The 14788-nt window shown below is 45.8% G+C and overlaps 1 protein-coding gene across 1 annotated transcript; it reads right to left on the reverse strand.

The window, feature by feature from the left end:
- Positions 1-1593: 1593 nt before the first annotated feature.
- Positions 1594-11055, reverse strand: LOC136495648 (U-box domain-containing protein 9-like). Its single transcript, XM_066491526.1, has 2 exons — positions 10150-11055; positions 1594-2730 (listed from the first exon to the last, which is right to left on the reverse strand). The coding sequence occupies exons 1-2, from the start codon at positions 11053-11055 to the stop codon at positions 1594-1596; spliced, it is 2043 nt and encodes a 680-aa protein (XP_066347623.1).
- Positions 11056-14788: the final 3733 nt, after the last annotated feature.

A 14788-nucleotide genomic window follows, 5' to 3' on the forward strand; every position in this document is an offset into this window, starting at 1 on the left:
TTTATACAACTCTATCCATCTAGCCCTAGTACAGCTACCCTGCTGTAACAGTGACTAGATAACACATCAGGACTGATTTCTGCGCCTGTCCCTACATGTGGCTACAGTCCGGCAGGTGAGCCGCTAGACGCCTACCTCTACAGCGGCTACAGTACCACAGCAGGGGCCTTTTCGACGTCATCTTCCCTTGCTGTGTGTTCACACAAGGAAACAATAGATTATCTAACGCGCGCATATATATATACATATATATATATATATATATATATATATATATATATATATATATATATATATATATATATATATAGAACTACTATCCTGTAGCTGGCTGCAGAATAACTTATTCTGTAGCCACTTTGAGTTACGATAATTACTATGTTAATTTATGAGATTATAGTAACTCCTTACTAAGTGGTTTAATATAACGTTATTGTAAATATCCTCATGTGTTATAGTAAGTCAACTATCGTAAATATGTATTGGCATTATCGTAAATCGTAAATTAGTATATAAAATTATAGTAAATAGAGGTGGCTACATAATAACTTATATTTATATATATATATATATATATATATATATATATATATATATATATATATATATATATATATATATATAGGGAGAGGCTATTCAGTAGCCGGCTACAAAATAAGTTATTCTGTAGCCACCTCCATTTACTATAATTTTATATACTAATTTACCATAATGTCAATACATATTTACGATAGTTGGGTTACTATAACACATGGGGATATTTACCATAACGTTATATTAAACCACTTAGTATGGAGTTACTATAATCTCGTAAAATAACATAGTAATTATCGTAACTCAAAGTGGCTATAGAATAAGTTATTCTGTAGCCAGCTATAGGATAGTAGTTCTATATATATATATATATATATATATATATATATATATATATATATATATATATATATATAACACTCTCTCTCTCTACCGGTCATAACTAATCGAAGAACCATGGTCATCATTTGGTCTCATCAGTAACTCGCACCTGGGAAGAAACCAATCGAATCTTATTTGACCTCTACACGACTTGCAACCAAAATCCTAGTCAGGCTATAAAGCTGGATTTCAAGCAACGACCAAAGCAACACACTGCAGCGAAAGCCTGTCGAAATCTGTCAAAGTTGTTGTAAGTCCGAAGCAACAAGCATGGAGGCCCTCAACTTGAACGACCACAACAATCACAAAACCTGAAAAATCTACCACTGCAACACCCAATCAAATCATACCATCTGCTGTTATTTACCAAACCTGAAATTGCTCAACTACTGATGAACTGAGTATACTGAACATCACATCATCTCAGCAACGCAGAATTAACTTTGGAGTTTGGCCAAATAATTTCCGTCCATCAAAACTGAATAACACTGGTGACCGAATTCGAATCCAAAAAATTCATTAGTTTGACATTCAGAAGAAGTTCAGGATCACTATTCACCTTCAGCTGAGCTACAGCCATGTACACATTCTGTCAGAGTCAAGAAACAGCTACTTCCAGTCACTCACAATCCTATTGGTTCTCTTCTATCTAGAGTTACTACACCATTGAGGCAATGGTCAATCCCTCCTGTACCTGTATGTCCTGGGGAAGGAGCACCTCTTCTGCAGCCATGAGACGATGGTCTTGACATCTTCCTTGTTCTGCTTTCTCAATGCACGCTGATCTGCAGACCCCTCGGAGGACGTAGAAGACTTGTCAGCGTCTGATGATGTAGAAGACCTCTCACCCCAAGCTGTCTTCGAGGCCGTCATGGAAGAACCGACGTCGTGCTTGTCTTCTCGTTTCATTAAAACGAAGGTTCTCCAAAGGAACTCACTCATCTTCTGGCACATCTCGTCGTCCTTGATTGACACGAGCTTGAAGAAGGCCTCCGTCAAGGTGTCAGAAGAGTCTGCAATCCGCAGCAGGATGTCCTGGGCCTCCTCCGCTAGCCCGTCGTTCCGCAGCACGGATATGGTAGCGTCCACCACTCCCTCCTTCTGGAACTTGGTCTGGTTCTCCCGGGCCTCGCAGAGTCTCGCAATCACCCTCGCCGCCGTCTTCTTGGCGCCTTTGTCTCCGACGTAGAGCAGCTCGACCAGTGGGGCGAAGCCTCCGAGCTCGCCGATCTTGATCTTGTTGTAGTGGTCGTCGGCCAGCAGACCGAGGATGTGAGCACACCTAGCTCGCATCGGCACTGGCCCCAGCAATGTCCTTGCGATCAGCACAGGCACGGCGTACTGGTCGTCTCCGAACACCGCTTTGTTGGGCCCGTAGGAAGCCGCCTTCTCCAAGATTCTGATGATGATGTCGTCCAGTTCAGGGTCATCAGGGTCCAGGCAGGTCTCCGGCAGGACGCTGAGGAGCTTCGCGATCGTCCCGGGGCGGCAGCCGATCAGGTGTACGACTGCGCGCACGTTGGCGACGAGGATCTCGTGGAGGAGGAAAAGCGAGTTCCGGACTTCTTTGGAGCTTCTTGGGGAGTGAGGCATTAGGGTGGCTTGCCCGATCAGGACTTCCAAATCGTGGGAAATGTCAGGTGGATCGGTGGCTGTCATCACGCCTGCAATCTTATTTGCTGCACGCCAATGCTCGATGCAGAGCTTGATGAGCACGTTGGGGATGCACATGATGTACGCGAGAACCTCGCCGGTGACGGGACAGACGCGTCGGTTCTCCTTCTGCCATTCCTCCAGAGCTAAACGATGAACTGTCTGCAGCCACGGAACAGTCGCTATCAGAATCTAGCACGAAAGTACGAAACCAATGCAAGAAGAGCGACACAAAGTAATGCAGGTCTGGAAGTTACTGTTCAGTAAGTGAAATTGAACAAATAAGAGTAACAGTGATCAGCATTTTTCATAATCTAAAAATAAATGGTCGCAAGTTCAAAGAAAAAAGTTCTGCCATCGGACACAAAGAATCAAGCATATATAAGTTCTTTCAACACAGCAGATCTTCCAAGACTTCAGTACTGCCATCAGAGTTATTACCCTTTCTCTAACTAATTAACACATAACCTAAATGTCGTTGTTCTGTGGATCAACTAGAGTAGATCTAGGCCGGTGAACTCATAGAACCATGAAACATATGCACATTTAGACCTAGAACACTACACCGAGAGGGAGATAAGGGAGAGAGGGGCTGGTGATGAACCTGAGCCTCCAGATGATGTCGCGGTCGTGCCGGCCATCGCGGGTTCGGTGATGAAGGCAGCACACGGGCAGCGACGGGTGAAGTAGAGGTTGCACGGACGTCGATGCAGTGCAGTCGGGTGTAGCAGTGACGACGGCGAGGATCAGCGGAGCTTCCCGTCGCTGGCTGCGCGCCCTCGTAGATCGGTCTAGGGTTTTGTCGGTGGGTTTGCGGCTCACGGCGAACCTCGTACTTTGAGCCGCCAGCCCCCACCTCTTTATATAGCGCAGTGCGACGGGGGCCCACCAACCATGTAGGGTTGGGCGCCCCCGATCAAGGCGCGAGACCAAGGCCCAATAGGCCGTTGGGCCTATTGGTCAGGAGATCAATCTAACATTCTCCCCCTTGATCTCACTATTACTTTTATCTTTAAACTTTAAACTTCAATCCTTTAAACCTTACTCATTTCTTCACAGATGATGCATAGAGCATGTTTCATCGTCTCGGTCAATCGTCGATAGATTTGACAGCTACAATGCACGTCTCTGATCTGAAACAGTTACTTTAACTTTTGGGCCCTTTATAGTCCAAGAATCATAGGCTTTCCCTTAAACCCATGCCGGCTACATGTTCTCTGAACACGTTGGGTGGTAAGCCTTTTGTAAGCGGATCCGCGAGCATCTTTTCGGTACTTATATGCTCAAGACTTATCATTTGATCCCGGACTTTATCCTTCACAACATAATACTTTATGTCAATGTGTTTGGCAGCACCACTTGACCTATTGTTGTGAGCATACTGTACTGCTGGATTATTATCGCAGTATAACCTCAGTGGTCTATTGATGTCGTCAACCACCTTCAAACCGGGTATGAACTTCTTTAGCCAGTTCACCTGCCCCGTTGCCTCATAACATGCGACAAACTCGGCATACATTGTGGACGATGTAGTGACGGTTTGTTTTGAACTTTTCCATGAAATAGCTCCCCCTGCGAGAGTAAACACATATCCAGACGTGGATTTTCTATTATCTCCCGCATAAACAGAATCTGAATATCCCACTATATGGAGTGAATCAGATCTTCTATACGTCATCATGAGGCCTTTCGTTCCTTGCAAATAACGCAAGACTTTCTTTACCAATTTCCAGTGTTCTATTCTAGGATTGCTCTGGAATCTGCCAAGTAACCCGGTAACAAATGCCAAGTCAGGGCGCGTACATACTTGAGCATATTGCAAGCTTCCGACAACTGAAGCATATGGAACCACTTTCATTTGATCGATCTCATATTGGTTCCTAGGGCATTGAAAATCTCCATATCTGTCGCCCTTGACTATAGGAGCAGGTGAGGGACTACATTTGTGCATACTGAATTTCTTTAAGACTTTTTCTATGTATGCCTTTTGTGACAGTCCTAATACCCCTTTACTTCTATCTCGGTGAATCTCGATCCCTAGAACGAACGAAGCTTCACCAAGATCTTTCATATCAAACTTTGAGGACAAAAACTTCTTTGTTTCCAGTAGTAGATTGACATCACTACTAGCAAGTAAGATATCATCCACATACAGGACAAGGAAGATAAACTTCCCATTCTTAAACTTTGCGTAGACACAATTGTCCTCAACATTATCTTTAAACCCAAAATTCTTTATTGTCTGATCAAACTTCAAGTACCACTGTCTTAAAGCTTGTTTTAATCCATAAATAGATTTCTTTAGGTGGCATCCCAAACGTTCTTTTCCTTCCATGACAAAACCTTTCGGTTGTGCCATGTAAACATTTTCATCTAAGTCTCCGTTGAGAAATGCCGTTTTTACATCCATCTGATGTAATTCCAAATCGTAATGTGCCACTAATGCCATTATGATTCTGAAGGAATCTTTACATGAGACTGGAGAAAAGGTCTCATTGTAATCAATCCCTTCTCTTTGTGTAAAGCCTTTTGCCACAAGTCGGGCTTTATATCTTTCTATATTCCCTTGAGAGTCAAGTTTTGTTTTGTAGACCCATTTACAGCCTACTGTTTTGGCTCCTTTAGGAATTATCTCCAAATCCCAAACTTTATTCGCATTCATTGATCTCATCTCATCTTCCATGGCCTCAAGCCACTTTGATGAATGATCACTTTTCATGGCTTCTTCAAATGAGGTGGGATCATCCTCCATTTGAAATTCTTCAGTGTTGTACACCTCATAATCAGCAGGAATAGCTGATTTTCTAACTCTTTGAGACCTTCTAGGGGCCTCCTCAATTGGCACATTTTCTGTTTGAGGCTGTTGTTGCTCCCCCTCATGTGTGACAATAGGTTCTATAGGATCCTGAGGCACAGGTTCCTCATCATCATTCATTGTTGCCACAGGCGGGATAACAACAGGTGCTGGCACCACAGTGTCTTGTCCTGTTGGTGCAGCAACAGCAGGTAGTGAGAAAAATGGCTCATGAATGATCGGAGTGGGTGCAAACACCCGCTTCTCTTCAAGGTCAATTTCTCGAGCTACCATGCTCCCCTTTATCATTTCATCCTCTAGGAAGACAGCGTGTCTCGTTTCCACAAACTTTGTATGTCTGTTAGGACAGTAGAAACGAAAACCTTTTGACTTTTCTAGGTAGCCAATGAAATGGCAACTCACTGTTTTGGGATCTAGCTTCCCAATGTTTGGGTTAAAAACTTTAGCCTCAGCAGGGCTCCCCCACACACGCAAGTGGTTAAGCGAGGGTACTCTTCCTGTCCACAACTCATACGGTGTTTTGGGCACCGACTTACTTGGTACTCTATTGAGAATATGAATGGCGGTTTTTAACGCCTCCATCCACAGACTCGTAGGTAAAGTGGAGTAACTTATCATACTACGCACCATATCCATCAGGGTACGGTTACACCTTTCAGCTACTCCATTCTGCTGAGGTTCGCCCGGTGTTGAATACTGGGCGACTATACCATTCTCCTGTAAGAACCTTGCAAAAGGTCCAGGAACTTGTCCATATGGGGTATGCCGACCGTAGTACTCTCCTCCACGGTCAGACCTGACTATCTTAATCTTTAAATCATGCTGATTTTCAACTTCTGCTTTAAATATTTTAAATTTATCCAACGCTTCTGTTCTCTCTTTAATTGGATAAATGTAGCCAAACCGAGAGTAATCGTCTGTGAATGTTATGAATGAATCATAACCATCCACACTTTTCACAGGAAAAGGACCACATATGTCTGTGTGAATAATCTGTAGGATTCATGTGCTTCGTTTGACATCTTTCTTAATTTTCTTTACATACTTTCCTTTTATGCAATCTCTACATTGTTCTAACTCTGAGAGCTCTAATGGAGGAAGAATATCATTCTTAACTAGTCTTTCTATTCTCCCCCTCGAAATATGGCCTAAACGACAGTGCCATAATTTCGACAACGCATCTTGAGCTCTCTTTCGTTTTCTGTTTCCATTGTTCGATGAGGATACATTTTCATTCACATCACATACGGAATTAACATTTTCACGAAGTGATAACAAATAAAGCTCGTCTTGTCGGAAGGCAAGACCAATACATTTATTATTAAACATTATCTGACATTTGCCATTTCCAAAATGGCAATCATAACCATCATGGTCCAACTTTGAAACACTAATCAAATTTCTTTGCAAAGAAGGTACACAAAGAACATCTCTAAGAATAATTATGAAGCCATCAGCAAGCTCTAGCGGAAGATCACCAACAGCTTCGACATCTGCTTGTTCTCCATTTGCTACTTTAATGAAACTTTCGCTTCTTTGCAAAGTTCTCATCGAACGGAATCCCTGTAATAAATTAGCAACATGAATAGTTGCACCTGAATCAATCCACCAAGTAGATTTTGAAAACTTTACATACAAGGATTCATTTACGAACGTAATAATGTTCTCACCTTTATTCTTCATAATCATCTTTAAGAAATCAGGACAATTCTTTTTATAATGTCCTGTCTTCTTGCAGTGGAGACACTGGTCTTTAGCCACTGGGAATTGCTGGTTCTAAGACTGTTGCATGGGACCTTTTCCAGATGATTTGGAGGAAGAACTGTTATTATAGTTCTTTTTCTTATCTTTTAGGTAGTTGACAGAACCACCTTGTGAAACTTTTATTCTTTCCTCCTCCTGCACACACATGGCAATGAGCTTTTCTAAATCCCATTTTTCAGGCTGTATGTTGTAATTAACAACAAATGTGTCAAATTCTTTGGGCAAAGAAGCAAAAATCAAATGAATAAGGAACTCATCCTTGAGTGCCAAATCCATTGGTTTGAGCTTAGATGCCAGATTGCTCATTCTCAGTATGTGCTCTCTAATGCCACTGCCGCCACCAGAGTACCTTTCTGTAACCAGCTGCTTGATCAGCTGGGTTGCATATGTCTTTGAAGAGCCAGTGAACTGACTCTTTATTCTGTCTAGGTACTCTGTGACCGTGTCACAGTTTGGAATTGAGCCCACAATAGCAGGCTCAATTGTGTTCTTTATCACTGCCAGACACTTCTTGTTGGCAGTGATCCATTTCCTATGCTCAAGGTCATAGGACATCTTTACGGGAGCAAAATCCCGCTCTCTGTTCTGCCATGCAGCATCAGTCTCATCTGTCTCCCTCACCGGTGCCACAGGTTCTTTGGGGCACGATGTGGTGACAACCCAGTCCACCTCAGCGAGGATAAAGGCCAGGTCTATCTTTTTCTTCCACTCAATATAGTTATCACATTTTAGAGTGGGGATTTCTTTGATACAACTCATCAGGTTGTATCCTCCTGAAAACATAATTCAAATAGGGTGAGAACAGAAATAACAACAATAATTGCATGCCTTTGTTTAACGTTGGTCAAAATTAAAACATACAATTATTTTCTACACTAATTCTATATCACCGTTGGGCAGAAATAGAATTAATGTATAACAAAAACATTATAATATTGCCATTAATCAACGTTGGTCAGAATAACAACAATATTATAATCTATTTAAAACATATCCATTTTCAAAATTAAATTCTCCCGTTGGTTCGAATTTAATAACGAAAATTTCAACTTTAAATACGCAGCGGAAACTTTAGCATTTAATAATCTTTTTCCTATTTTCCAGAAGCAAATTTACTATTTACTGAACAAAAAATATCGTTGGATAAGTTTTGTACAGAAAATTATCATAAAAATCAATTCAAATCGATCAAACTGTTTTCTGGAAAATAAGAAAAACAAAACTGTTACTTTACTGTTTACTTGGCCATTTCGGCCCAGCCAGCACACGCGCGGCCCACCAAAATTCGGCCCATGGCCTTTTCTCGCACGCGCGCGCCAGCCAGCACACCCGGCCCAGCGGCTTGCGGCCCAGCCGCGCGCTCCAGCGCTCCCCCGCGCCCAGGCCGCAACCTGGGCCTGGGCCAGGAATTCGGCCGCGCATCCATTCCCGCCTGGGCCTAAAGCCGGCCCGATGGATCGCCACCGTTCGTCGCGATCCGACGGTCGTCCGTCGATTTCGCAGGGATAAAACCCCGTCGGTCGGCGCCTACCCGAAAACCCCTAACCTCATTTCTTTGCCTCCCCTTCTCTCTCATTCAACCAGCGCAGCTCGGAGAAATCCGCAGCAGCGGCCGTCCACCGTGGCCGAGGGAGAAGAAGGGCGGCACCGTCCAGCGCCCTCTCGCCGGCGTGCGTGCTCGCCCGAGGCTGAGCACGTCGCCGTCGAGGGGCCGCAGGGTGGTGCCCTGTTGCCGTGACCGCTTGGCGAGGTGCCGTGCGGATCTCGGCCCTGTCCCGCGCGTCGTTCGGGAGCGACGCCGCGGTTTCCTATCCGCGCGGTGGCGATGCTGCCGGCGGTGGGTAGAAGCCCAGGTAGGCTTCCTTTTTAGGGTTAGGGTTCCTTTTTAGGGTTAGGGTTTGGTTTTCCGATTTGAAATCGGTTCCTTTTCTTTTCCCCCGCGCGCCGGCGTGCTCGACGGCGAGGTGACCGAGCCACCCTCTTCCCCTTTCTTTGATTCATTTGTTCGGATTTTTGCCCGATTTGACGATTAGGGTTAGGGTTAGGGTGGAGACGGCACTGTTTTCTTTTCCCCGAATCACCTTTGGGTTTTAGGGTTCGTTCTTTGCATGAAAATCGAGCCCTTCTTCTTTTCTCGGATCCGACGGATCGAGTTAGGGTTCAACCGAAAATCGGGTGACCCCTTTTTCTGCTTAGATCCACACTGGATCTAATCAACTTTTCTTTTTCTAATCGGTACCCGTTCTAGATCTACGTGCTAGTATGGCTCTGGTACCATTGTCGTTGTTCTGTGGATCAACTAGAGTAGATCTAGGCCGGTGAACTCATAGAACCATGAAACATATGCACATTTAGACCCAGAACACTACACCGAGAGGGAGATAAGGGAGAGAGGGGCTGGTGATGAACCTGAGCCTCCAGATGATGTCGCGGTCGTGCCGGCCATCGCGGGTTCGGTGATGAAGGCAGCACACGGGCAGCGACGGGTGAAGTAGAGGTTGCACGGACGTCGATGCAGTGCAGTCGGGCGTAGCAGTGACGACGGCGAGGATCAGCGGAGCTTCCCGTCGCTGGCTGCGCGCCCTCGTAGATCGGTCTAGGGTTTTGTCGGTGGGTTTGCGGCTCACGGCGAACCTCGTACTTTGAGCCGCCAGCCCCCACCTCTTTATATAGCGCAGTGCGACGGGGGCCCACCAACCATGTAGGGTTGGGCGCCCCCGATCAGGGCGCGAGACCAAGGCCCAATAGGCCTGGTCAGGAGATCAATCTAACACTAAACAGTTTCAGACAGCAGATTTTTCAGATTGGCACATTGCAAGAATCCAACATGTTTGCAGATTGGCACATTTCTGTCATCCGACACTAAGCAACATGTTTGCAGAAATAATTCAAGAATAACAATGAAAATATTCACTGCATCATCAGATGATCCAGAACAAGCGTACCAGGACACGTGAAATCGCATCACAGAGAGAACAGAGCCGATGAAAGATTCCTCGCACCTTTCCGGAGGCGATGACCACGGGGTTCTCCATGACCTTGATGGAGATGGGGCAGATGAAGAACTGCCGCACGCCCACCGGGCCGATCCAGCGCTTCCTGGCGTCGGCGCCGCGGTGGAGCTCGACGGCCGACGCGTTGTCCAGGGCCCGGAACGCGCACTCGAAGAGGTCGATCTGCGGTGGCGGGTTGTTCTCGTCGCAGCACAGGCCCGTGAACCACTCGAGCTCGGAGACCGCCTCCGCCGTCCGCATCCACCGCTCCAGCCCCGCGAGGTCGAGCGGCCGCCGGTTGACGACGAGTTCAGTCCTGGGCCCGGTGTTGGCGCCCATGGTGGCCTCCAGAAGCTCGGCCGCATTGCCCGCCCTCGCCTCATCGGAGCCGACGAAGGCGTCAAGAATCTCCTCCCCGTCGACGACAAGCGGACCCACGAGCTCCTGGAACGAGAAAGTGACGAAGCCCTCATCCTCCTCCACCTGCGGCTCCTCCTCGTCCGCCCCACCTCCTCTCCTCCTCCGCGACCAGAGTCGCTCGTGCCGGCGCCATCCCACGGCGCGGGAGTGGGAAGCCCCTCCCTCATCTTGGCGATGATCTCCTTGACGCCGGTGTCCTCCCCACCGTCGCCCGCAGGGAGCATCGGCGTCGGACCTTATGGGCGGTGGCGACCTCCGGGTCGTCCGCACCGAGCTGCCGATCCTCGTCGCCATCATTGTGATGCGGCGCGGCGAGGGCGACCTCGACCCTGAGAAGTCCGCCAGACCGCCGCGGCGAGGAGACGGCGACCTCGATCCTGGAGGAGGGCGCGGGAGAGGAAAGGGTCGACCGCCTGGAGGAGAACGTGGCCTCGCCGTCCGCCTGCGCAGCGTGGGCTCCTCCTCCTCGTTGATCCCCTCCTCCGACCAGTCCATGGGCGGCGCCGCTGCTTCTTGCGTTCTTGGCCTCTTCTTGGCAGGGGTTGAGGAGTTTTGGGAATTGGTTGTTACGGCTTTTGGCGGCAAGGTGGGCGGAGGCGAATTTGGTTGTTAGAGCAAGTATAATAACGAGCTGTAAGTCGACTAAATGCTGAGGTGGAGGAGAGAGGGGAGGAGAGAGAGAAGAAGCGGGCTGTAAGCTTACAGCCGGCTTGGGCACAAGAACCAAGAAAATCTGTGAGAGAGACAAGTGGGCCATATATTAATTGTAAACAGCTAACTACTGTATGAGTGGGCTGAGAGAAGGCTGCAAGGAACCTTACAGCCAACAAACCGGCTGTATTATTAGCCTCGCTCTTATGGCTTTTGCGAATTGATCCCAGTGCCAGGCGCAGTTTGGAGAGATATATGGAGGAGTGGAGGCGAATTAAGCCGTAGAGATTCGTGCTCTGCGGTCTGCGCACGGTGTAGGCGCGGTTCAGATTGGGTGATTGGTGGGGACTTGGGGTCCCGAAAGTGAAAGCCAAGGCCCGCGTGTCTGCCAATGCAGCGTCGTTTTCTTGGGTTAGGTCGTGACTAGTGGACATCTGGCAAGAAACAACTTACAATAATGATCTTATAGCCAAGTTAATGTTGATGTGGAAGAGAAATATGAGAGCTTGGCTCTTATGTCAACAAGCATAGTATGAAAGTATGTGCAGCAATGAGCTCATGCAGCAAGTGTTATGAGGAAAAATAGAAAAAAGAAACTTTTTCAAAGATAAATAGGAGACCTGCTGTATAAGTTGGCTTTTATAATTTAACTTATAGCCAAGCACTTGACTTTATTATTGACATTGCTCTTAGGGCATTCTTGGTTTCTGGTGGTTGCTCGCCTCGCCTCGCCACACAGAGAACGAGAAACTTGCTCAGTTGCCATCCAGACAAGCTAATTCGTCGGCACAGACTTCAAGGCAAGCAGACAAGCTATCCAAATACAAAGTTAGGCTCCACATCCTCGCTGGGTGAGGCAATGTAGTGGTGGGCAAAGGAAAGAAGCATCCCGTAATTCACCCTGGCGACATGGTTTGGCTTAGCTAACAGACAACTTGAAAACACATATTTTTAAAGGGAAGCGTGAAATCTACCTAATGGCCATGTTTGGGTCAGCTTCTCAACCAGTTACGGCGAAAAAAATGAGTTGAGCACCAAAAACAAACAGCTTCCCGTCCAACTTTCTTAGACTAGCGACCATGCAAAGCCTTCTTTAAATGACAACACGAAATCGCCTAGAGTTCCGAAGAGTTTCACACTAAGAGCATCTCCAAGCAACACTAACTATCAGACTACCTATCTCCAATTTGGATAGTAGAGGGCAAAAAACCCACTCCAGCAGACTATTTACTAGGCTACCCAAATTTGTTGGCCCCACAAATCCTCTCTTCCACTATCCATTCATATTGGCCCAATAGGTGACTAAGCAAAAAATTGTTCACCGCTCTTTTCCCACCCTCGTCGTGCCCTGCATGTCGGCTTCCTGCAGCCCTTCCTCACCGGTGGACGCCCCATCGTTGGCCGTCCCCCGCGGGCACTCGAGGTGGCCGAGTTTTTCTAAGGCGACAAGAGAAGGAAGAGGATGACATGTGGTGTCATTTTCTACTAGGATGAATTTGGGTGGTTTGTTTTTAGGTAATATTGCCGGAGACAACAACAAAATATGAGTAGTATCAAAATAGGTGGCTACCCAAACATAGAAGTGGGTAATCTGTTTTAGACAGTATTGCTGGAGATGCTCTAAGTCAAACTACTGAAGAGTAATCCTAATACCAGGAGTACAAAGAGTGATGATGTATGACCAGAGTGACTAATAGAGACAACAACGGTTAGTCGCAAAAAAAAAAGACAGCAACAACGGTTGTTGGGCCATAAGCTGGGTTAGGTCGTGACTAGTGGACATCCGGCAAGAAACAACTTACAATAATGATCTTATAGCCAAGTTAATGTTGATGTGGAAGAGAAATATGAGAGCTTGGCTCTTATGTCAACAAGCATAGTATGAAAGTATGTGCAGCAATGAGCTCATGCAGCAAGTGTTATGAGGAAAAATAGAAAAAAGAAACTTTTTCAAAGATAAATAGGAGACCTGCTGTATAAGTTGGCTTTTATAATTTAACTTATAGCCAAACACTTGACTTTATTATTGACATTGCTCTTAGGGCATTCTTGGTTTCTGGTGGTTGCTCGCCTCGCCTCGCCACATATAGAGAACGAGAAACTTGAAGCTAAGTTCGGCTCTCCTACACGAGCAAGGCTAAACTCGTCGACACAGACTTCAAGGCAAGCAGACAAGCTATCCAAATACAAAGTTAGGCTCCACATCCTCGCTAGGTGAGGCAATGTAGTGGTGGGCAAAGGAAAGAAGCATCCCGTAATTCACCCTGGCGACATGGTTTGGCTTAGCTAACAGACAACTTGAAAACACATATTTTTAAAGGGAAGCGTGAAATCTACCTAATGGCCATGTTTGGGTTAGCTTCTCAACCAGTTACGTCGAAAAAAATGAGTTGAGCACCAAAAACAAACAGCTTCTCGTCCAACTTTCTTAGACTAGCGACCATGCAAAGCCTTCTTTAAATGACAACACGAAATCGCTAGAGTTCCAAAGAGTTTCACACTAAGAGCATTTCCAACAACACTAACTATGAGACTACCTATCTCCAATTTGGATAGTAGAGGGCAAAAAACCCACTCCAGCAGACTATTTACTAGGCTACCCAAATTTGTTGGCCCCACAAATCCTCTCTTCCACTATCCATTCATATTGGCCCAATAGGTGACTAAGCAAAAAATTGTTCACCGCTCTTTTCCCACCCTCGTCGTGGCCTGCATGTCGGCTTCCTGCAGCCCTTCCTCACTGGTGGACGCCCCATCGTTGGCCGTCCCCCGCGGGCACTCGAGGTGGCCGAGTTTTTCTAAGGCGACAAGAGAAGGAAGAGGATGACATGTGGTGTCATTTTCTACTAGGATGAATTTGGGTGGTTTGTTTTTAGGTAATATTGCCGGAGACAACAACAAAATATGAGTAGTATCAAAATAGGTGGCTACCCAAACATAGAAGTGGGTAATCTGTTTTAGACAGTATTGCTGGAGATGCTCTAAGTCAAACTACTGAAGAGTAATCCTAATACCAGGAGTACAAAGAGTGATGATGTATGACCAGAGTGACTAATAGAGACAACAACAACGGTTAGTCGCAAAAAAAAAGACAGCAACAACGGTTCGCTTGCTCGTAAACGATCGTAAATTTCCAGCCAGGAACAGTGTTTTTCTCTCACACCAAACCAGCCAGCAGTAAATAATCCACGATACGATACGGCCTCCCGAACAGGCTGCATAAAGTGAAGTGGGACAAGAGCAAGGGAAGGTGCGGCCACGGTGGCTGGGCCAAGCAAGCCAAGATTGTTGCAGGCCATAAGCAAAAAAGATTAAAAAAGAAAGAGTTTCTATTTTTTCAAATTAAGGTTTAAACTTCAAATACTACTCAAACTTTTATAAACTATAATTTAAAAATAGACATTTAAACCAAACATTAAACGTTGCCACCTTTTCAAACATATTTTGGAAACTCTATTTTTAAATTATTATTTAAAAACTATTTTCAATCCATTTTTGAAATTCAAAACATATATTTATATAAAGCTTTTTAAAACTAAAATTTGAAACATATTTTAAGATATTTTTGCAATATAAT

This window comes from Miscanthus floridulus, chromosome 12, assembly GCF_019320115.1.
Source record: "Miscanthus floridulus cultivar M001 chromosome 12, ASM1932011v1, whole genome shotgun sequence".
Lineage (NCBI taxonomy): Eukaryota > Viridiplantae > Streptophyta > Magnoliopsida > Poales > Poaceae > Miscanthus > Miscanthus floridulus.